Source organism: Eulemur rufifrons, chromosome 29 (assembly GCF_041146395.1).
Source record: "Eulemur rufifrons isolate Redbay chromosome 29, OSU_ERuf_1, whole genome shotgun sequence".
NCBI lineage: Eukaryota > Metazoa > Chordata > Mammalia > Primates > Lemuridae > Eulemur > Eulemur rufifrons.
In genome coordinates this window covers 22,243,646-22,267,856 of record NC_091011.1, presented here as the reverse complement: position 1 = coordinate 22,267,856, position 24,211 = coordinate 22,243,646, and the positions used below count along the sequence as shown (strand labels likewise).

Sequence of the window (24,211 nt, the reverse complement as noted above, 5' to 3'; positions counted from 1 at the left end):
TAAACATTTTTGTTGACAACTTACCCTTTTTTAAATATAAGAAAGGAAAAGAGGGGACTTCTAGTCTGGACAAGATGGTATAGAAAACAAGAAAATGATGGGAAGAGACATTTTTCAGAAGAGGATATAGATGGCCAATGAGTACATGAAAACATGTTCGACATCATTAGCCATCAAGGAAATGCAAATTAAGAACTCAGTGAGATGTCACTTCACACCTATGAGAATGACTAAAGTAAACAATAGTAATGGACAGTATCCTGACTGTGGTGTTGGATACACAAACCCACACAGGTGGTAAAATTATATGGAACTCAACACACACATACACACACATACAAAACTGAAGAATCTGAAGATAGGTAGATGGTACCAATATCAATATCCTGGTTGAGATATTGTGATATTATGCTATAATTTTACAAAATGTCACCATTGGGGAAAACTGTGCGTGAGAAACAAGGCGTCTATCTCTATTATTTCTTACAACTGCATGCCAATCTACGCATGCAGGTAAAATCTTGATAAAAGTGTCACCTAAAATAAAAGAGGAAAAGACAACTATTCACCTTACCTCTTATGTGAGTATGTATTTAAAAGCATTTGATAATTAATATCAGAAAGATTAAAAATGGGTTCTATATTTTTATTTCAATGAGATGACAATAAATGACATCATATTTTCTCATAGATTAAGTAATGCCCCATTATCAAGAGTTAAAATGTGTTCAGAATTGCCCAGAAGAGAGGCATAGGGATTTATTTACCAAAAGATACTGACCTGAGACAGTTAACTTTCCTCTCTGGCAGGCTGTTGGAGAAAATCAGAGATCCAGCAAGATTTCTGGGGTAAAACCAGCCTGCAAATATTCAGTGTGTTTTCTCTCTCTCTCTCTCTCTCTCTCTCTCTCTCCAGATTGAGAAGCTGGATCCCATCACTCATTGACACAGAGGCTGCCCTAGACTGACTATGAAAGGCAAATCTCTCAAGTGGATATTTTATAGATTATTGACAAATAAATTGTCTGGCAATGTTCAACACTATAATCATTCTTATTCATAAAGATGGGATATTTGTGATTAAAATGAAAATATATTCACTTAAAGCTAGTTACCATTAGGCATCCATCAGGAATGAAGCCAGAAGTCAATTCGGCCGTACCTCCGAGGGCTTTTGGACGTGCAAATCATGTCAGGGACACAATGGCTCCTTGTACTTACACGGGGAGTGCTGTAGGCCAAGGGGCTATGACTTCAACACTGCACATATGTGGCTGTTATTTAGAACTCTCCACGGTATAGACTTACATTACCATCTGCCATCTCAGTTGCTGTTTACATCTGCCTTAAAAGGGGGAGGGGGCATAATCAATCACATTATGTGTAGAAATCCCCCAGAAAAACCAGCAGCCACACGCTGAACTCGGGAGAAGTAGACATGTCTATATCCAAAGAGGAAATGAGGAATTCGTACTCTTCTCTCTTTGCAAATATTCCTTTCAAACTGTAGAAAATTAAGGGACAAAAGGGTTTGTTAAAATTCACAGGCTGCAATATCCTAACACAGTTAAGCTTCTCCAAGAAGCCTCAGAAAAATCTCAACTCTATACGTTTTCAACTTAATTTAATAACGAATTGGACTTTACAAAATTTAAAAATCTGTGCTTTATGAAAGACTGTTAAAAGGTTGAAAAGACAAATGACAAACTGAGAGAGAAAATATTTGCAAACCATATTGCTGATACAAGACTAGTATCCGGAATATCTAGTATTCAGTTTTAAAGAACTTTTACAACTCAACAGTGAGACAAATCAATCCGATTAGAAAATGGGCAAAAGACATGAAGTAACAGTTCACCAAAGAAAATACACAGATGACAAATAAGCACATGAAAATATGTTTAACGTCGTTAGCCATCCACAGAATGCAAATTAAAACCACAGTGAGATATTACGACTGTACCTCCCCATGAGAATGACTTTAAAAAAATAGTGGCAACACAAAATGCTGGTGAAGATACAGAGAAACTGGATTATTCATACATTGCTGGTGGGAATGGGAAATGGTACAGTCACTTTGGTGGCATTGTAACATTAAGCATGCAATTGTCAGCAACTGCACTTCTGGGCATTTATCCCAGAGAAATTACAAATTATGTTCACATAAAAGCCTCTACACAAATGTTCGTAGCAGCTTCATTTGTAATCACCAGACATTGGGAACAACCCAGTTGTCTTTCAACAGGTGAATGGTTAAACAAACTGGGGTGCCTACTGTGGAATACTACTCAGCAATAAAAAGGAGCAAGTTATTGGTGCATTCAACAACCTGGGTGGCTCTCCAGGGAATGATGCTGAATGAAAGAAAGGCAAACCCACAGGTTACATACTGTATGATTCCATTTTTATAATATTTTTGAGATGGCAAAATTATAGAAATGGAGAACAGACAGATCAGTGGTTGCCAGGAGTTAAAAAGTGGGTGGGAACAGGGGGGTAGAATGGGGGGAGGTGTGTGCGGCCATATGAGGGTGGGAAGAGGGGGCTTTGTGGTGACTGAAATGTCCAGTATATGGCTGTATCAGTATCAATATACTGGTTTTGATACTGCAGGATAGTTTTACAAGATGTTACCTTTGGAGATAACTGCTTAAAGAGTACAGGGAATCTCTCTGTATTATTATTCCTTACTACTGTATGTGAATCTAAAATTTTCTCCCAAAACAGTTTAATTTTTTTTAAATTAAGGGTTTAGGAAGAAAGTATATCTTTTCCACTCAAGTTTGGAATGAATATGCTCCTAACTCATGGGCCAGCATGGCTGTTGCTAAGAAGATGAAGCAGGCAGTTTGGAACAAAGAGCACCATTCCAGGCACTGCCCCTTAGCATCCAGGGGCTTCCTTTCCTAGCCAGATCATTACTTCTCGGCAGCCCCCATCTCTTTCCAGGAGGTCCCCAAATGGAACAGACCAGGAAGTCTACTCCCTGATGATTTGTCACCACAGCCTCTGAAGAAATTCTAACCCTGGGAGTCAACCTCAGGATGAGTTTACCATGGTTTCAGCCCTGTTACTGGGGATGCTGGCAAGTGGGAAGGAGACATCAACCTGTTACCAGTGACTAGCAGGTAGCTGAAGCCGGCGAGGGACTGGCTGGGACCTGCACTGCATGCAACCTCGGGAAAGAAAGGAGACGATGTGGGCAGTGCCCACAGATCTTCTGTGAGAACATATCTCCTGGACACCACTGGGTGGTCTCTTGGCTGCTGTCGGGGGTCTCAAGCCCTTCCAGGCTGTGCTGAGCTCTACCTGACCTCCCAGACTGACCGTCTGCTGCTAATGCCTGGTCCGATGACTGCCAACTGCTACTCCTCCAAGCAGCACACTGAGCTCACAGTGAGCTCTCCGCCAGTGAACTAACCCAAAACGTAGGCCCTTCCCCCCCACCTGACAGCATGCCACACCCCCGCCTTGCTGAGACAACTTGGGCCCAAGTTTTTTATGGAGTGCCCAGATATTCTTAATATTGAAACATGTGGTTTAGTTCCTTTGAAGGAGTACATATTTCCTGGCCTCCACACCCAATCCATACAGTCAGAGGCTGCTTCCTTCTGCTATGTGCTGCTTGAAAGTGGTTAAGAGCATGGTTTCTAGCATTGCATTTCCCAGTTCAAAGCCCATGTTTGCCAGTGGTGACACATGGCAGATGATTGAGCAACTCTGGCTCCAGCTTCCTCATCACTAAAATGGGATGGTGGCAGTAGCTCACGTCACAAGGTTGGTATGGGGATTAAATGAGTTGATAAGTGTGGAGTCTCTACAAGAGTGCCTGGCCCATAGGTGGCCTTATGTAAATGTTAGCGACTGCTACCGTTACTTCTCATCATGGTAGTACTCTGAAAGGCAGCAATGGTGAGTGAAAGTACTCTGAATTAAATTCTAAGAGATTTGAGGATCAAAATTAGCTGGGTCAAAATCCCCTCTTGGGCAAGTCACTTAACCTCTCTGTGCCTCAGTTTTCGTATTTGCAAAATCAGACCAAAAAAGAACCTATTTCACAGGCTTGCTATGGAGATCCAAAGATGCAGCTGGCTCATGTGGATTTCTCCGGCGTGCACACTGGGAGCTCAAAGCGCGACTCTGTGTATTGTATTTTGCGATGTACAATCATTGCAGTGGAGAGCAGTGATGGCGAGGTTAGTCCTCTATCCTCCTCCATCCCCCTTGCCCTGGCGCCTGTGAAACAGAGCATCCCCATGGCAACAGCGGCAGCTGGTCCCTAGATAAGAGGAGCTGGAGCCGGCCAGCAGCAGCCACTGCCGCAGAGGAGCCGGGCCCAGCTTCGGTGAACAAACTCGCCCTCCCTGTCACTCAGCTTCTCTTCCCAGCGCCTGCACTGATTGGTAAGTGCTTTGGATTTTTACTCCAAGAATTTTTGTGGCAAGAAAAGCAAGTTTCTAATAAGTTACAACTTCTTTGTGGCTGCTGGGACAAAAAAGGCTATAGCTGGTGGCAGGGGGCTTGTGCTTTATGGAACAAGGCTGAGCTGGAGCAAGCAAGGTGGGGAGCAAAGTCACCACTTTCAAGTCATTTTTCCAAAATAGGCATGGTACTGAGTTCTGTAAAACCCCCAAATCCCCACGAACTAAATTGCAAAGTTTTAAGATAACGTTGGTGTATCTGCATGTTCACACGGGAGGGAGAGGTTTATCTTACAAGGCTGGGGAAAGGGCGCTTTGCAAAAAAACATCTCTGTGCCCTACTTCAAGTCAGAGTTATTCCTCCAGGATTACTGCCAATTTAGGTCTTCAAAATGAACAAATTTGATTTTACAATGTGGTACTTTTTGACCTAAATTCAATCCTCAGGTTAGAAAGAGGTTTGACAAGGGACATGTATTTTACATAGCCAGAGGGTGCAGTAACCAGACACCACATGGGCTGGTTCTGCCTTTTTATCCCATCAAGTAAATCTAGACCTGATTACTTTGTGGATATTCTTTAGATTATCATAGGGCTAAGCTAAGTGTCAACTCACTCCTAAAAATCAGTATTATCATGTTCCTAAGACCCAGAAATGGGTATTCTGCAGCTGGTTTGCACCTAGAACTGTTCTCATCTCATTACCAGCTTCAAAGAAAGCCAAAAATGGGATTAGGAGATTATTGTGATGGATCAATTTAGACATACATATTAAAATCACAAGGGCAGGACTGAAAGATCAAAGAAGGCTACTCACTCATTAAAATGTTAGCGTGTGGGACCTGATTTACACACATTGTAGTGTTAATACTCTCAACAACCCTGAAGAAGAGCCACTATCATCCCCATTTTACAGATGGGAAAACTAAGTTTCCAAGAGGACCAAGTTCATCCAGCTAGAGAGGCGTACCAGCAACTAAACCATTGCTTCTATCTCATATTGCCTCCCAGCATCAAATGCTTACAGTGGTGAGAAATTTTCTGTCCATGAGTTAAAATACATAGTCTCACATCCAACTGAAATACCTACTCAGTGTTAAGAGAAAAGAAAAAATGCCCAGACCACCTTCTGACCACAAACCGAACCCACAAATCTTTGTTCAGCAGCAGAGACAGCATTACTACCCTCCTGAAATGGAAACGAGGTCTGAGCCAGTGGAGACTGGCCTCCATAAAGTGTGTCCTCAGTGTCCCCAGGCTGCCCTGATGTGCCTGCCTTTCTGCAACTTAGTGGGGTTCCTTCCCTGGCACCCAGTTCCTTAGCCCTTTCAGTTCCTGTTCTCAAAAGAGAAGATGACTTTTGTCATTGACAGTCCCTGTGTATTGTGACATCAGTTTATATATCTCCTCTCTCCCCGGTGCTTGCATTTATAGTGTCTCTCTGTGAATAGAAAAGCTTTGTTCCTTGTGAAAAGGAAGATAAAGATTAGTAAGAAGAAGTTGCAAGAATTTAAAATATGGGATGCCAAAAACTTCCCTCAAACCCTGAAATTATATCCCTTGGTCTTTTCCATGCTACATGGTCTACCTATATTCTGTCAGACAGCATCAACTGGAAAAATAATTCAGATCCACAATTCTCTATTCCCTGAATGAGAAATCTAAAAAATTCCAAAAACCAAAAGGTGTGTAGTTGTAGTTGTTGGTGTTAACTTCAACGGAAACTCATCTGGTAGCAAAACCTGACCTGAAAGGGTATGAATCTTTTTGTAGTCTGTCTTTATATCATGTAATGTGAATATTCATAGTTTTATAGTTTTGCAGCAGAAAAAAATGCATGTGATTGCTGGTACTCCCCGGGACCCTCTGGGAGTGTTACATAATAAAAATGTCCTGATTTCCACAGCACGCTGGGCCCCAGGCTTGCCATAAGGGGCCAACATTGACAATCACAGTGGCAACCCAAGTCCCTATACGACTGTTAGAATGCAGAGCCCACAGTGAACCAATAAGTGGCAACAGAATGTTAAAGCGGTCACGAATCTTTATACTAAAGACAGTTTATGAAATACCCCCAAATGTAAAGTATCAGTCAACAGACATCTCTGAACATCCTAGCTTTGGGGTTGAAATCTGAAGACCCAGAGGACCAACAATTTAGGTATGAAAGAAAGAGCTGGTGCCTTAGAAAGTTACCAAATTACAGGGAGCTGCTGAGGGAGATGATGAAACCTTCCCTAGGCAGCATGACAAGAGCAGCGTCCCTTTACGACACCTGCTTAGGGGGGAGACAATTAAAGAGAAGAAGGCATGGGCAAGATCAGGAATAGGAAATGGAAATATCCCATTTCTTATTTCAGGAATTAGACCGGCTCATGTCTTACAGTGGTTCACTCCGAAAGAACACCCCTTATCACTGAGAATAGAAGTGGAGAGTGGTTGGGGGCACCACAAAGATGGGAGCCTCTGCACATTTTATCACAGCAGCGATAGCTTGTGGGGAGAGAGGGCAAAAATGATTATATCGTACTTGGGCTCCATTTGTCCTCACTATGTTCTTTAAGATTTAGCAACTTCATCAAAGTCATATGGCTTCTTAGTTAAAGAGCTGAGATTTAACCTGAATCTATTTGACTTGAGAGCTCACGTTCAAATTAAATAACCAGCTCTTGGGCACATAGGAGCAGCCATACGACTACAAAGAGAAGCTTACCACTCAAGGATTGGGGAGAAGGAAGGGAAACTGCTGCTAGGCAGACCTTAGTGTAGCTAGTAGGGGCTTGTGTTCAAATGATGCCTCTGACCCTGAGTGCACAGGTAATGATAGGTCATTACCCTTGGGAGCCCCAGTTTCTTCTTCTGGAGAATAAATATTTTGACCAGATCCTCCATGCGGGTGATTTTCAGCACATCTATGAGTAGGCTGATGACTCTGCTTGAAGAGGAAGAAAATTGGTTAACTAAGTGCGTACGACCACATTTGAGGCTGTAACTTGCCTTGAGACTGCAGCATTGAGCCCACTCATCCCAAGTGACGCTCCCAGGGCTGTCTTCTGCACTCAAATCGGTGGGGGCTGGCCTGGCCAAGGTAACAGCATACTTCCTTATGATCCCAGGGAGTTGGCAAGCTCTATACGTATGCTAAAAACAGTGGTCTGAATTGATTTCTGCTGAAGTCACTCAGTACAATCAGTCTGCTTGGAGTGACACTAAAAGCCGTACTCAAGTGATCAGTTAATGGCTCCATCTGCTATGCAATGATCTCAGCTTATAGGGGGAGAGAGTCTCCAGCCTTTCTGGGGAAAACTGGTTTATTCCTCAGAAGACAGCTGAGTTGAACTCATTCTATGAGGCTGAAATGTTAGCACAACTGATCTGTGGGTTCAATCAAGGAATCTCAAAAGAAGAGGATCAGTTAGGTCACTTTAACCTTCTTCGTTCCTCCCTTACAAGTCTTGCTATGGTTGGATATGAGTAATAAATTATCCAAAAGGAGCTCGAGAGGCAGAGTCTAGGCAGGCACTAATGAAGATTTTCTATAAATCTCAGCTAATGCATTTCTCATTCAGACTTGACACGTGTCCATTCTGGATGTCCACTCCTCTTGCAATGACTATAACTAATAGCTCTGGAAAGTTCAGTGGATTTGTGGTCCAGGAAAGATGGAGGATGGGGACAGAGAACAGCTTTGCTCTCATGTCAGGAATCCCTAGGGGGAAAATAAAGATGCATTCAAGACCCAGGTTTTCTCCTACCACATCTCTACCACCATCATAATATGAACAGGGAGGCAATCGTATTACTGTATAGTTGCAAGATGTCAGGATAGAAAATCAGAAGCCTGATTCAATTTGGGTTCAAAGGATTCACTTTGTTTTTAAGAGACTTGATTATATAGTGGAAGTCTGCAGAACTGGATCCATATCTAGGCTGAGCTATTTAAGAGGCATGTGACTAAATAAATTAATTAAACTTTCTGAGCCTCAGTTTCCTCATCTGTGAGGTATACATAATCCTATTTTGCAGAACAGAGAAAATGTAGGCAAGCTTCTATGACTCTCTGCTAACTCATTTCTAATTGATACTTGGCAATTGTTCATTCTGAAACTCCCAAAGTGCCTCTGAGAGAGAGCAAATTTTGAACATTTGATACATGACAATTACCAATGAATCTGTGTGTGTGTGTGTATGATTTATTTTATTTTGGCTTAAATCTCAAGTTGAGAGCTTCTAGTAGCTAAATTGAAAAACCAGAATTGAATTGGGAACATAATAGTAAGTGCTCAGAAATATAGCCATTTAATAAATAAATGAAAGAACGAACAGAAGGCCTACTGTGGACTGTTTCTTATACCTCTGTAGTGCTGGAGAAGAAATACACGCACACCCTTCTTTGATGATGTCCACTCAGCAAATGCAGCCACTGGAGCTCTCAGAAGACAGGCTGGACAAGCTAGATCCTCGCTGCAGCCACTTAGGTAAATGCTCCGTTGTGAATGTCCGTAGTGGAAATCAGAAAGACGGAGTCTCTGCTATTTGGTCTGCGGGCAAGTCTGAGAGGCCTCCGAAACCCGATAGTCTGTGCCTTCTGGTCACAGCCAACGCCAGATGGGTAGGCAAATAGCCATGGGTCTGTGGGGTCTGCCATGTAAATAGTAGCTGAAGCACTGGAAGGAAGTTCATTAGAGAGAGAGAACGAAAGAGAGAGTGAGAAGGCATTGTCCTCTTTTTGGGGTCTGCCAGAGTCCCGGACAGAGCATTTCTGAGGCAATAAATGGAATGTGGCGGCATAGCTTGTTTCCAGTATTTCCTGACACACTCACACCCCATGTGCAGAGCCAATAAAATATTTCAAATATCTCTCTTTGCCTATCAAGACAGAATTTTAAATAGCCTTTTTCTGCTTTATTGTCAATCTGTTTCCTTTCCAGAACTGACTTTTTACATAACCTTTGTAATGAAAATACCAGAAACATTTCTGCCTCTACCCATTTCTAAAAATGAGACACTCAGACTTTTGATGGATGGGCCTTTTGCATATTCATAGCCTTTGTCTATGCCTCATCTGGTTATGACTCCCCCCTCCTCTCCCCTCTCCCCATTTGCCATAAAGATATTTTATGTTGAGGATTTCTCCAAAAATGGGGAAAAGTGCAATGGAAAAAAAAAGTCAAAATTGAAGCAAATGTCTTGCTCTCTGCGCTGAGCACTGAGGAGGGTCCTGGGATTGAATGGTGGCCCTGTGGCAGGTCTATATCCAGCCTGTACCTCTAGAGACCCACAGCAGGCAGCACCCATTCTGAGCAACATTCATTCATTCATTCAACAAACGACTGTGCTATGTATAATGGGGGTGGGGATTGACTGTGCTGTGTAGTAACACATTTTAAAAGTTGCTTTTTCAGCCAGATATTACAATACATAGTCCCAATAGTCAGATCAACCTGACTCCACCAACATGCATTTGTGAAAGGGAGAGGCAATTAAGAATAAAATTACAAAAAGGATATAATCCTCAATCTCCAGGAAACCTCTGTCTGGAACAAGAGATATATCATTATAGAACAATGAACCAGTGTTAGAACAATGACAGAGAAGCCCAAAGGTGAGCAACATCAACAAAAGCACTGGGAAGTAAGATGGAGCAGAGGAAAGATTTTAATGGGCAAGGAGTGATCAGATTGGGTACATTACAGATAACAACCCGTGATGGACTTGATGTAAAAGACAGGCTTCAAAAGCCCTGGTGTGTCAATGCAGAGGATTGAGAAAAGGAAAAAGATGAGTAAGAAGACCGTAAGACCCTGAGATAAGAAAAGCAAATAGGACAGTTACAAAGCCAGGGGGCAGTGAAGGGACGAACACTGAAGCCTGAGGGTGAGTCATTAGGATGACTGGTTGGACCTAGAAATGAAGGCAAGTGAGGCATCTACTGAGAGCCCTGGGGAAATGTGCCAAGACCAAGGGTGACTAAGGTTCCATCCTGGCCCTCAGAGTGTCCAATGAGAGCAAGGCTTGAGCGAAGGAAATTGAGGCGCACTTAGCATGGAGAACCTATTCTCCTGTAAGAAATTTAATTCAACTCACTCTGTGGCCTGACAATATTTTTAAGTTCTTCTTTGCCTTGATGATTCATCCATTTGAGTTCTCTTAATGTAGACTTTTACAGAATTCTAGTCTTCCATTTTATTATATGAATTCATGCAAGGCTACTAAAGTCCCCCGTGGAAGAGGCCAACGTGAATAAACATGTTCCTTTTTCAGACCAAATGCCCTCTGCCCCTATCACCAGGTGTAATAGGAAACCAACCAGTTTGTGACTGGCCCCTTACGCATGTTTTATTCTTTTCTCTTTGTATGCTATCAAAACCAGATGATCTTTCAGACCAGTTCATTAAGGACTGTGAGCTCAAAAAGAAGCCAAGAAAGGGGAAAAATGCACAGGCCACCCTGAATGTTGAGTCAGACCAAAAAAAACCAAGGAGGAAAGATACACCGGCACTGCACATCCCGCCTTTCATACCAGGTAACGGACAACACAGTCGGTTTGCGCGGCTGCAGAGGGGAGTTCCTTGCCACTGGCTCACATCAGTCTTGCAAATCTTTCCTTAAATACCTGGGTATATTTTAAATAATGGGCACATTAGTTATAATATGGCAAGCTGCTATAACAGATAAATTTTAAAATATTAGTGGCTTCATACCATAAGAGTTTATTTTTCACTCAGCAATAGTGTAAGTCGGGGCTGGGGGGAGATAAGCTCTGCTCCAAACGGTCATTTGGGGACCCAGGCTGATGGGTTTTGACATCTTCAATACACGATAAGCAAAGTCACCAGGAGCTTCCCAAGTCATCGCGAGTGTCACTATCTGGCAGGCATGGGGGTAGACAGAGCAGAGGGTTGACAGAGACATCTGTGTGACCCAAGCCTCCACCCATCAGAGGCCTCACCCGACAGCAAGGGAGGCCAGGCAATTTATCTGAATCCTAGGCCCAGGAGAGATGCAGAACAGTTTGGTGAACAGCTAGCGTGTCTCTACAGCACCCTGGATGGAATGCGTGATACTCTCTTGTTCTCAAAAGTTTTTTTCTTGTTTTGCTTCCTCTTCTCCTTCCCCCTTGGTCATTTATTTACTGTCATCTATATTCACAAGGCAGTTGAGTTGTACAAAACAAACGAAACCCTGATCTTGGTGGGAAGGAACTTTCAGTTTTCGAAAAAATAAAAGTAGCACATAAATAGCTGAAATGTGCAGTAAGAAGTGATGTCATAATGAGGCCCTTAAAAGGACCTTGGGAATTCAGTCTGGGTGGCGAACTGTAGAAAATTTTATAGAAGAGAGTTATTAAATGACGGAGAAAATTTTCACCTGTAGAATAGAGGTGAGAAGGCAGGAGGGTGGAAGTAGCGTGATAATTAAGGTATCAAGGCAGAAATGGGCAGCACAGAGCTTGCAGAAGAGCAAGCTCTCCCCTCTGGCTGAAGAGGGTGGACTTCAGAGGCAGAGCCTGGGCTACACACCTGTCTGACACCTGTGTGCTGTAACAACCTGGGCACAGATCTTTGCCTCACTTTCCTCAGATAGCTGATGGTGGCCGTAATCTTAAATTCCTCCTCAGGGTTTTGTGAGGCTAAAATGACATCAGCTATCTATCCTTTGTACAGAGGATATATAGTATAGCCTAAATAAATACTAACTCTTATTATAAAGAAACTTCCTTTATTAAAATAAGTTTGAAAAGCTATATCGACTACTTCACCAGGTGTGTAAATGTGCACAGTCCTAATATGTGCACATTTATGTTTATGTATTTGACTCTGTTTCTCTCTCTGTTCCCTTAACCACGCAGATGTGCTTTCAGAACATCTAATTAAAAGATACGATGTTCAAGAGAGACATCCAAAGGGCAAAATGAGCCCAGCTCTTCATAACACTGACCTGGAACAGAAAAAGCCGAGGAGAAAAGACACACCTGCTCTGCACATGCCCCCCTTTGCTGCAGGTAAAAGAGCTGGTGCAGGGCATTTGCAGGGGGCGAGGGGACAGGTGACAGCCTTACCATCTGGAGGTGCCAGGGGCATGGCCTCTGTCCTGGCCCGACAAGCTGCGCTGTGCTCCTGGGGAGGAGCCGCACTCACTGCTGCCTTTCGGGTTTATCTTCACTGGCAGCTCCCCAGGGGCCGATGTGGAGATGGGGAGGGGTCGGAGCATTACTCATGCATCAGCAGAGCTGGTCAGAATCACTGAACCAACAGAATAGAAAGGTCAGTGGGTCCTTGAGAGGAGCTGAGATGTCCTCCTCCCCAGTCTCCCATGCATCATGCATCCTAAGGCTGGTGGCTGATTCTCCCAAGACACCTGGACTAATTGGCCAAATCCTCAAAAGGGGAGACAAAGAGAGAGAGAGAGAGAGAGAGAGAGAGACAGAAATAATGAGAGCTATTATATCTTAATATGTGTCAAATCCAACGAAAAAGCCTTACTGATCTTTGTGCACAACTCCAGGCAATAAGGAAGCTACTCTGTGAGATATAGTCCTCATCCCTGAGAATTTTATGTGCAAGTTGGAGAATAAGACATGTACATTCATGACTAGAGTATGAGACTGTGTATGTGTATGTGTGGTATGTTTTGCACAGATAGTTGTGGCAGGCGAGTAACAGAGGGGGAAATGCACTAATATTTATTGAGATCCTAATAAATGTTAGGTACTGAGTTTGGCACGTCTTAGGGATTTTTAAAAATAAATTGACTAATACAATAGAGTAGCTATTACTTCCTTTTACAGATAAAGAAACTGAGGGAGAAATATCAACTTATTCAGCTACTTTAAAGTCTTATGTGGATGAAATTGATGGATAGTTGGCTGATTGGTAGATTGGTTGGATCAATGATGAGATGATTAGATGGATAAATGAATGGATCAAATTATTATCAAGATCAAACACTGTTACATGGCAGAGCCGGGGCTCAACCCCAGGTCTGTCTCACCTTTGTGCAGTTTTTAGCTATGGTGTGGTTTGGACATGTAGCATTATAGGAATCCAGAAGGAACACTTTTGGGAGAATATGAAGTTCGGTTGTTACTATAAAACTATGTTTCCCCATTATTTATTCTAATAAAGAAAAAAATCAAAAGATAGCTCAGAAGAAGACATCATGACAAAACAGTCAGAAGCTTGTCCCCAGCCACGTTAGAGGATCTAGTTCTAAGTTCCATGGGGTTTGTGTCCTCTGCACTTCTGTCCTTCTTCCTCTCTCTCTTCCTCTCTTCCCACCTCCTCTTGCTTCTATCCATCCCTCCGTCTTCACCACTTGCCAGTGTACCAGGATTAAGGGTGGGTATGCAAGCCACCTGGTCAGGTGAGTGATAACCCTCTCTCACTCTCTCTCTCTGCTTAGGAGATACAGAATTCTAATCCTCAAACTGTCTTCATCTTTTTTTTAAGACAGGATCTCACTCTGTTGTTGAGGCTGGAGTGCTACAGTGGCACAATCATAGCTCACTGAAGCCTCGAACTCCTGGGCTCAAGAGATCCTCCTGTCTCAGCCTCCCAATTAGCTAGGACTACAGGCACACCCCACCGTTCCCAGATAATTTTTAAAATTTTTTGTAGAGATGGGGTCTTGCTATGTTGCCCAGGCTGGTCCCAAACTCCTGGCCTCAAGCAATTCTTCCACCTTGGCCTCCCAAAGTGCTAGAATTACAGGTGTGAGCCACTCTGCGCACAGCAGTTCTTTTAACAATGTTTACTGAGTACATGTCATAGTCCAGGCACTGTTCTAGGCACTGGCACTGGTAAAAAGTTAATAATCATATAGACAAATACATAACAGAAAGTTTGCTAGGAATAAATGCTATGAAGAAAAGTAAAGCTAGGTAGAGGAAGAAAGAAATGGAGATTATGTCTTTAGATGAGGTGCACAGGGAAGACTTTTCTGAGGAAGGGATGTTTAAGCAGAGACCTGAAGAGCATGTGGAGGTGGTACCATGGCCGTAACTGAGCAGAGAGTATCTGAGGCAAAGGGACAAGTGTCCCGAGGTGCCAGTGTCTTTGGCTTTTACTCAATCAATATTTGTTAGGTACCCACTATGTGTCAGGCACTGTTCAAGTGCTGAGCACACACTAAAAAACAAACCTAAAAGGAAAAGTCCTTGCTGTCATGGAGTTTATACTCTAGGTGGGAGAGAGATAGCAACTAAATATCTGGTCCTAAAGCAGGAAAGGGGAAGTTTTCCTAAAACTCATAGCCAGGTTAGACATTGTAAGATAGCTTGCTCAGAAAGAGGGAAGGTTCTGAGGACTGCCTTTGATACCCACCGGGCAGGAGCCGTTGGCTCTCAGTAACATCCTGCATCAGTCATCACCTCATGTAACATGGCGTCAGCAGAGATGGCCAGTCACAGTTCTCGGACCTCACACGGGACTTGAAAGGCAAAGCACTGTCTCTCAATGAAAGGTCCTTCCACAAATCATTCTTTGCCAGTGTCCTATCTTCTTTCAGAGCAGTTATGCTATTGGAAAAGGGGTCCAAGAGACCTTAGGAGAACTGACTTAAGAATAGTTTGTTAATTCCAACTGCTTCCCCAAGAGAAGAAGGAACTGTTACCTGGTGATATTTCCATAGTAGAGGTTCACTGTGTTGATGGATACAGACATACCGCGTTTTATTGTGCTCGGCTTTTTTGTGCTTCACAGATACTGGGTTTTTTACAAATTGAAGGTTTGTGGCAACCGTATGGTGAGCAAGTCTGTTGGCACCATTTTTCCAATAGCATGGCTCACTACATGTCTCCATGTCACATTTTGGTAATCCTTGCAATATTTCAAACTTTTTTTATTATTATTAATATTATATCTGTTATGATGATCTGTGATCAGTGATCTTTGATGGTTCTATTGTAACTGTTTTGGGGTGCCACAAACTGCACCCATATAACATGGAGAAGTTAATCAATAAATGCTGTATGTGTTCTGATTGGTCCACTGACCGGGCACTCCCCCATCTCTCTCCCCCTCCACGGGCCTCCCTTGAAATCAAAAGCTAGAAATGATTAAGTTTAGTGAGGAAGGCACATCAAAAGGTAAGGTAGGCTGAAAGCTAAGCCTCTTACACAAACAGTTAGCCAAGTTGTGAATGCAAAGGAAAAGTTTTTGAAGGAAATTAGAAGGGCTACTCCAGTAAACACATGATAAGAAAGCTAAACAGTCTCATTGCTGATACAGAGAAAGTTTGAGTGGTCTGGAGAGAAGATCAAACCAGCCACAACATTCCCTTAAGCCAAAGCCTAATCCAGAACAAGGCCCTAACTCTCTTTAATTCTACGAAGGTTGAGAGAGGTGAGGAAGCTGGAGAAGAAAAGTTTGCAGCTAGCAGAGATTAACTCATGAGGTTTAAGGAAAGAATCTGTCTCCATAACATAAAAGTGAAAGACGAAGGAGAAAGTGCTGATGTAAAAGCTACAGGAAGTTATCCAGAAGATCTAGCTAAGATCATTGATGAGAGTGGCTACACTAAACAACAGATTTTTAATATAGAGGAAACAGCCTTCTATTGGAAGAAGATACCATCTAGGACTTTCATAGCTAGACGGGAGAAGTCCATGCCTGGCTTCAAAGTTTCAAAGGACAGGCTGACTTTCTTGTTAAGGGTTAATTCAGCTAGTGACTTTAAGTTGAAACCAAAGCTCATTTACCATTCTGAAAATCCTAGGGCCCTTAAGAATGATGCTAAATCTACTCTGCCTGTGTTCTAGAAATGGAACAACAAAGCCTGGATGACAGTACAGATGTTTACAACATGGTTTCTTGAATACTTTAAGCCCACTGTTGAGACCTACTTACTGCTCTAAAAAAAAAAAAATTCCTTTCCAAATATTAATATCACTGCTTGTTGACAATGCACCTAGTCACCCAACAGCTCTGATAGAGATGTACAAGGAGATTACTGTTGTTTTTATGCCTGCTAACACAGTATCCATTCTACAACCCATGGATCAAGGACTAATTTCAATTTCCAGGTCTTATTATTTAAGAAATACATTCTGTGAGGCTATAACTGCCATAAATAGTGATTCCTCTGTTGGGAAAAGTTAATTGAAAACCTTCTGGAAAGGATTCACCATTCTAGATGCCATTAAGAACATTTGTCATCATGGGAGGAAATCAAAATATCAACATTCACAGAAATTTGGAAGAAATTGACTTCAACCCCAATGGATGACTTTGAGGTGATCAATACTGCAGTGGAGGAAGTCACTAGAGATGTGGTAGAAATAGCAAGAGAACCAGAATTAGAAGTGGAGCCTAAAGATGTGACTGAATTGCTGCAATCTCACATTGAAACTTGAACCAATGAGGAGTTGTTTCTTACAGATGAGCAAAGAAAGTGGTTTCTGGAGATGGAATCTACTTCTGGTGAAGATGCTATGAACAATGTTGAAATGACAACAAAGAATTTGGAATATTACATAAGCTTAGTTGATAAATCAGTGGCAGGGTTGGAGAGAATTGACTCCAATTTTGAGAGAAGTTCTACTGTGGGTAAAACGCCATCAAACAACATCACATGCTACAGAGAATTCTTTCATGAAAGGAAGAGTCAATCATTGTAGCAAACTTCATTGTTGTCTTATTTTCAGAAATTGCCCAACCTTCATCAACTACCACCCTTAACAGTCAGCAGCCACCAACTTTGAGCAAGACCCTCACCAGCAAAAAGATAATAACTGGCTGAAGCCTCAGATGATTGTTAGCATTTTTTATCAGTAATGTATTTTTAATTAAGGTGCATGCATTGCTTTTTTAGACATAATGCTATTATATACTTAGTGGACTGCAGCATAGTTTAAATATAACTTTTATATGCACTGGGACACCAAAATATCCATGTGATTCTCTTTAGTGTGATATGACTTTATTGCAATGATCTGGAACCAAACCTTCAATATCTCAGTTATGCCTGTGATAAAATCCCTGAAAAGTCCTGCTGCAAAGGAATCACTTTGACTTTTTATAACCCAGCTCTGATATACTTGCCATAGAATTTTTTTTCTACTGCCTATTCGTCTAATCATTCTAAAGGTTATGCTACAGTATAAGAAATTCTGCCTTAGAATTATATATACCTTAAATCAATTTTTCACTCTTTGTTTTTTGACTCTATCAAAGAATTGTTGTTTGTAAATAACATGAGAGGGATAGACAGGGTCACATATTTTCTGACTTGCCAGGCAAGGTGGCATGGAGCATGGGGAGACATTCTCTGCAGAAATGGTCCAAGGACCAGGTCAGAGGGCCTGAACCTGCCTCCACTGCACTTCTCATAGGTAACATGCATTCCTACCTACACTGATCCTCTATCTGATCACATGTTTCCACCCAACCTCTGCCTCTGCCTGGGTCCAGTTACCTTTTAAGACTCAGCCATCTCAAAGCCTCTGCTAAGAGACCCCTTTAAGTCCAAAATGATTCTTTTCTATTCTGAACTAACTCTGTTATTAGTCACGAGCATGCAAATACCCAAGACTTTGTCATCTCTTTTAGTGTTGCCTTTATTGTCCTTGTTGCTGTTATTGTAGCTGCTGTTTTAATTGACTTACATCAACAAATTGCTTGATGAATTCATGAGGACTGGGTTGTGATAGCCTTGTGTTTCCAGTATTGACCTTGATGTCTAGTCCAGTCATTTCTGTGTAACAATGCTAAATATGTATATGTTAATTTGATATTCTATTTGGCAATCACAATTTTGCAGCACCTGATGGAGACTAATTATTTTCTGCCCATTCTTGTATCTATTTTCATTGAAGACCTTCTAAAGGAAGACATGGTAGAGAAACAAAAATATTTATGGGCAAGGAGTCATCCTAGTAGACAAAATTGAACATGGGCTTGGTCTCAGAAAGGTCTAGGTTTTGTCTCTGGTTCTGCTCCGCACTAGCTTTGTGACCCTGGGCGATCAACATAAACTATAAAAGCCTCCTTCATTTTACCTACCCTTGAAAGGGGTGCCATAAAATCTGTCCCTTAGGGTTGCTACTACAATTAATTGAAGTATATAAAGCAATTAGCAGAGTTCCTGGCATAACAAAAGCTCTCAATAAATGTTAGTTTCTCTTCATTCTCCATTCAATCTTATATTCTTTGAGATGAATCAAACCATTTGTAAAGGTGAAAATTCTCCAAGCATTTTACCACTCCATCTAAACCTGCCAACTGAAGGAACTTTCTAAAGTATTGAGCTCTGTTTACCTGACAATGGATGCTGCCTGCATCCCAATAGGTACATCCTAAAGAGTAGCTTCCCTACTGAATCAAAAATGTTATCAAACAATGCAGAATAAACAATAGTTGGGGGTGGGGTTAGGAGCTGTATATCCGTAGACTTTACATATCATGGAATTCCTTGAATCAGCAAATCTCTGTGTTATAAGTATGTGCAATTATGAATATTGTTGTGTGATTCTTGTTTTTATTAGCATATTAGCTGAAGTGCTTTCTTTTGGAAGAGTCTTTTAGTATCTAAAGATTTGGCAGTAATCGAAATGCTAGTTAAGCTGATAAGGATAGAGCCTTCGGCAGATGTTCAGAAAGACTCACATTGGTTCTAATAAGGGTGTTGAGAGAAACTCACAGACAAATGCACTCTGGAGACATCTCCTCTCATTAGCCCTTGGCAAGTGAAAACTGGACAAGGCTTCGCTCTCTCTTCTAAATCCCTTGCTAACTACCTTCATTCCCCTAGGTTAATGAGCTTATTTGACAGGTGCCAACCGCCAGAACAGCCCCTGAAAGGGGAGTCTCCTCAAGCTTTTATGCCAGCCCAGGCTGGCTCCCCATTTGGCCCACAGTTGCCAGGGCCGCCATCTTGGTTACTGCATGGCAGGGAGCGTGGTTATGATTGCTTAGATCTGGGTAGCCAAGCCCTGCTTGAGACAGAAAGAAGTCTTCAGTTGAGGTATGTGGCAAATGTAATGAGGCAAAGTAAAAAATAATGAGGCTGGAAGCACTGAAGAGAGGCCTTCTAGAAAATTGGTCCATGAACTGTGAATGTTTGGGCAGGTTGGGGCATCAACAATCAAAACACTGCACTTGTGCAAACAAAGTGACACCTCTTCTGTCCTGCTGGGAATAGAGCATTCTCTCTGGTGTGGTTTATCAGAAGAGGTGTTGTTTTTAGCCCTGGCTCCCTCAGATCAGAGGCACATGTCTGTAATGTGTATGAACAGCATTAGATGGTTCCCTGAGTAGGATCATGTTTCTGAAACAGCTTGCTGCAAGGCTGATTGGCCCTTAGAGACCTTGGACTGGCAGCCTTGGCCTTAAAACATACCAACCTCTTATAAACAGCCAAGTTTCCTAAACTCTTCTGTATAGACAGAAGGAGAAGGGAAGGAGCTGACACTTGCTAAATCCCTAAATCCCATTTGCTATATTCAAAGTCTTGTGATAGATGTTAGAATATGCTTTGAGAACCTCACAGGTCAGCAGGGGAGATGGATGTATTGTCCAATGGTTCCTACAAGGTGAAAAGTACTTTAACAGAAGTTCATGTAAGATGTGTCTGGAGCATACAGGAATGTGGGCCTATGTCTATCTTGGGGCATCACACCCTGTGGGAGATACAATTATTTTTTCTCCAATTTTCATATGAATAAGCCTAGGCTCATGTAGCTTAAGTGACCTGCCCAAGGCTGAGTGATCACCAAAGGCAAAGTTTTCTGGGTCTAGGATCCACATTCCTTTGACGACATACCTCTGCTTCCCACAGGAAAGCATGAGGATCAGGAAGGAGTTAAACCAGACCAATGCTTCCCAAATCCAAGTCATCTTCAGATCACCAAAGCATCGAGAATAAAAATGCAGTGATGACGTCTATATACCCTTGATTTAAGGCTCATCCTTAGCAACAATATCTGTGAAATCAAGATTTTGCTGAGCTACTATATATATTTTCGGTTGTAAGACACTAATTTAATGTTTAACTATATTAATATAAAATGCTGGTTCACTTTGCACTTGAAATGATCTGCCAGGCCCCTGTGGACAGCCCAGCCAACTTTGGAAAGTGCCGGCCTTGATGATTTAACAGGATTCTCCTCTCCCTGAAATCCCAGGACTTTGAGGGCATGTAGGGAGCAGATTCTCATATGCTAGGTTTCAAGGATGCTCAAAGTAACCAGAAAGTTGACCAAGATTTATTTGGGAATTTAAACGCTCTTGCCCATTTCAAATCAACCCAAATTTGGCTTAACATGAAGAGATATCAGGAAGGAAGGATGGGAAATTTGGGGGCTCAGTGTAGCCCTATGTTCTCCTACCATGCTTGCCTTAATTCCATATAGAAGTCCAAACCACTATGCAGCAGGTATCAGAGAAAATATCTCCCAGTGTGTTTCATAAGCGATTTATGCAAAAACCTTAGTTTCAGCCAGACTCTTGAAATTGTTTTTTCTCCTCCAATAAATATCAGCTAATTGGTAAAGAACCCATATGAACAAACTAGGAACTGAATCCAATGAATAGTCATTAAGATCAGCACATAGTTCATTAATTTGCTGCTGTTGAATGGAGTCCAGTGTTATAGAAAGTCCTCTTGTGGTGCACAGCTTCCTCCTCTCAAGTTTAGATCTTTCTGAAATGCTTCATGGACTGAAAGGTCTCTAACTGGGAGAAGAGGGAGGGAGGCCGTGCTAGGCAGTGGTGGGAAAGCGATGCTGTATGGCTGGAGTGGGATGTCAGAAACCATCATGACTGGCCTTGAATCACAGCTTCCTTTGTCCTTTTATCAAAATGAGTCGACTCTACACTTCACAGGATGAGCAGAACCACCTGGACCTCCTTGGCTGGTCCTTTCTGGGCTGATCAGTCCAGAAAATTGTGCTCAGACTTCTGAATTTCATAGACCAGTAAACAGTTAAAAATATATATTGTGGAGCCCAACATAGGAATAGCAACTTTTTATTTTGCCTAATAAGGATGCTTTAGAAAACCATCTAACATTTCTAAAATTTCATAAAAGAAGGGGTATCCCCAAAAGAAGGAAAAGAATAACCTCAAAATAAAGAATAGCTTTTTAAATGGTAGCCATACAGCCATATAAAAAACTCCCTATACTTTCTTTATTTTCTCATTTCTTTCTGAACCGTGTGAACTTTATCATCGACTGGTACAGTGCTGACATTTGGAAATGGCATGTCCAGACCCTCAGCTCAATATTTCCCCCAGATGTTAGTAAAACACTTTTAAATTTGACTTTATGAAGCTTGCCAGTTCTTTTTCAAAAGGAAAATGAACTAGCAAATTGTGAAGGGAAAGGAAAAATCCACATTTAGCTGCTCAAGGTATGGCTCCGTGCTAAGCGTTGTTGCATACATCTTATATAATTGTCACACCAACCCTTTAAGATAATTATCAGTGTCCTCACTTTACATATGAGAAAATTTAGGTATGAATGTGCTAACTGGGCCTGGCACAGACTCCATGGGTGGCAAAGCATACGTCCAAAGCAGCTGGATGCTTTCCTTCCCACGGCGCTGCAGGCTCAGGAGCAGAACTCAGAGAGGAGGGTGAAGGTTGCTCAGACCCCCACGTTGTACATCCCCTGGTAACTGGAGCGCTGTCCTCACTGACCACCTCTGGGAAGGCCAAATAAGACCACCCATATCCCTCTCTCTCAGCTGGCACCTCTAGCAGTTAGCTTTGCAGGCACTAGGAGGTCTCTGGGTTGCCATGCTGCTGTGTGCTGTGTTTATGCTGCAAGTTTGTCTAGTATTTTAATTAGAGGCACTTAATTGCAGGTCTGTGCTTTGTTTTGCAGGTGTGACACTGCTCAGGGATGAGAGACCCAAAGTGATCACAGAAGATGACGAAAAGGATGGTGACAAGATAGCTATTTAGAGATAGTTCCCCTGAGACCACTTGTAAATAGGTTAGATCAGTTCCCTATGGTGACCTAGAGGAAAAAAATAGACTTGTTTCTGCTCTCATTTTTGTCATAGTCTGATTTTAAGATCCAGACACTTTTTCCCCCAGAGACATACTACATCAAATTGCTGGTAACTTCTTTGTCTCTCTCTTCTTCTTTGAATCTGCTTTCTATTCCCACGTTTTGAATTTTCATTTTCTAATGCAATGGAAAAGAAAAAGATTATCTTAAATCAGGGAGTAACAGGGAAAGCTGTGGTGTTCAGTTTCTTCATTTTCTGGGTCAATTCATGGAGCAAAGAACATGGAAACATGGAGATGTTTACTTCTCAGTTTATGCTGCTGGGCAGGATTTGACTTAGTTTCATCCAAACACCAGTCCAAGTCCGGGCTCCCTGTTGTCAGTTAGAGAGGTGAGACTGTTTGGGTTCTAACTCACTGACTGCTTTGGGGAACATGGTCTTTTATTTCTCCTGTCCTATCTTAAGAGTTCAACTGTCTCTGGTGACATTTCTAAGATCCTTGTAACAGATACTCGAAAAGGTGAATTTATGAGCTGGGAGAGTCAGCCCAGCCCACCATGCCTTGGCTGAAAATAACAGAGGCAGAGAGTGCTGGTCTGTCTGGGAAGCTTAGCAATATGTCCTCATAATTAGTTTTTGCTTTTAAGAACAGTAGTTCTTAACCATGCTGTCCTGACATTTGTGAGCTGGGTCACAACAAGGAAGCCATTACTGATGATAGGTAAAATACCAATGTTTGTGATGAATTTACTTTTTTAAAAATTAAGGTCAATGGAAGACCATTCTGATATTTTTAGGTCTATTTAGACTCCAGTATGCTTTTTTGGATGGGAGGGAAAAGTGTGTTGCTAGCTAGTGAGTAGGGGTCTGTATATAGCCCCTGCCCCAGCCCACAGTCTGTGGGTGCCCATGGGAAGGCTTTGCACATGGGTCTCATGCACCAGGCAATAGACAGGGAGAGAGGTGAGAACTATTATTAATAGGAAGAAAAGCAGATATTCAAATCATCATACCTAAGAGGGATAGTTTGGAAGGTCTGTATATACTCTGGCTCCAACAGTTTATTAATCCCTTCTGCCTTTCTGTCCTCCTCACAAAGATGAAAAAGATGTAGTACCCTGCTGGAAATAAAGATACTTCTACTCACATCTCAATGCCCTGCTGCATTTCTCCTTAAAATACCCTATTTCCTTACTTACAATTACAAAGAGACTCACCAGGTTTGGTTTGGTTTTATTTTGCTTTTGTTTTTGTTTGTCCTATAGAAGTTTAATAATATTTGGATTAACTATTAGTATTTGACAGTCCAAACAAGAGAATGTACATAAAATTCCAGATTTCCACATTCTCTTGGAAAAACATCTCAAGACCTGGCAACTTTGGGCCTGAATAGAAGCATGGCAACCATCAGCGGGAACTGAGTACTCGATGCCCACTTTGGAAGAAGGTAGCCTTCCCAGGTTTGCCACGTGCCCCACCTGAAACATTTCATCCATTGACTTGAGTTTGGAGCCCCCTAGTGAAGACCCATGTCATGTTCCTAATGATCTTCGGCCTTTCTGATGCCAGTGCTCCACTCCCACTTCTGATGGTTCCTCTCATAGCTTTGTGGGGAGGGGAATAAGCTTGTGGCCAGACTGCTGGTTGAGGCATAAGTGGTAAAACCGGCCTCCATAAAGTCCTTCAGAAACCAAAAGCAATTACAGGTATGTGGAAAATAGGATCATATCACCACCAATAGCAATCTTTACCACAGGATCCTCGCTCAGAAAATACAGATGCATGCTCATCCTATCAGATTTGCTGTATAAACATGATGTACATTTGCAGCCAT

At 42.1% G+C, this 24,211-nt stretch overlaps 1 protein-coding gene across 1 annotated transcript; it reads left to right on the top strand.

Moving 5' to 3' along the window:
• The first annotated feature begins 4,311 nt into the window (after positions 1–4,311).
• On the top strand, positions 4,312–23,519 carry PPP1R17 (protein phosphatase 1 regulatory subunit 17). Its single transcript, XM_069462392.1, has 5 exons — positions 4,312–4,403; positions 8,784–8,899; positions 10,795–10,947; positions 12,274–12,426; positions 22,248–23,519. Exons 2-5 carry the CDS (start codon positions 8,818–8,820, stop codon positions 22,325–22,327), a joined length of 468 nt encoding a protein of 155 aa, XP_069318493.1. The 5' UTR covers positions 4,312–4,403; positions 8,784–8,817; the 3' UTR covers positions 22,328–23,519.
• The last annotated feature ends 692 nt before the right edge of the window (positions 23,520–24,211 follow it).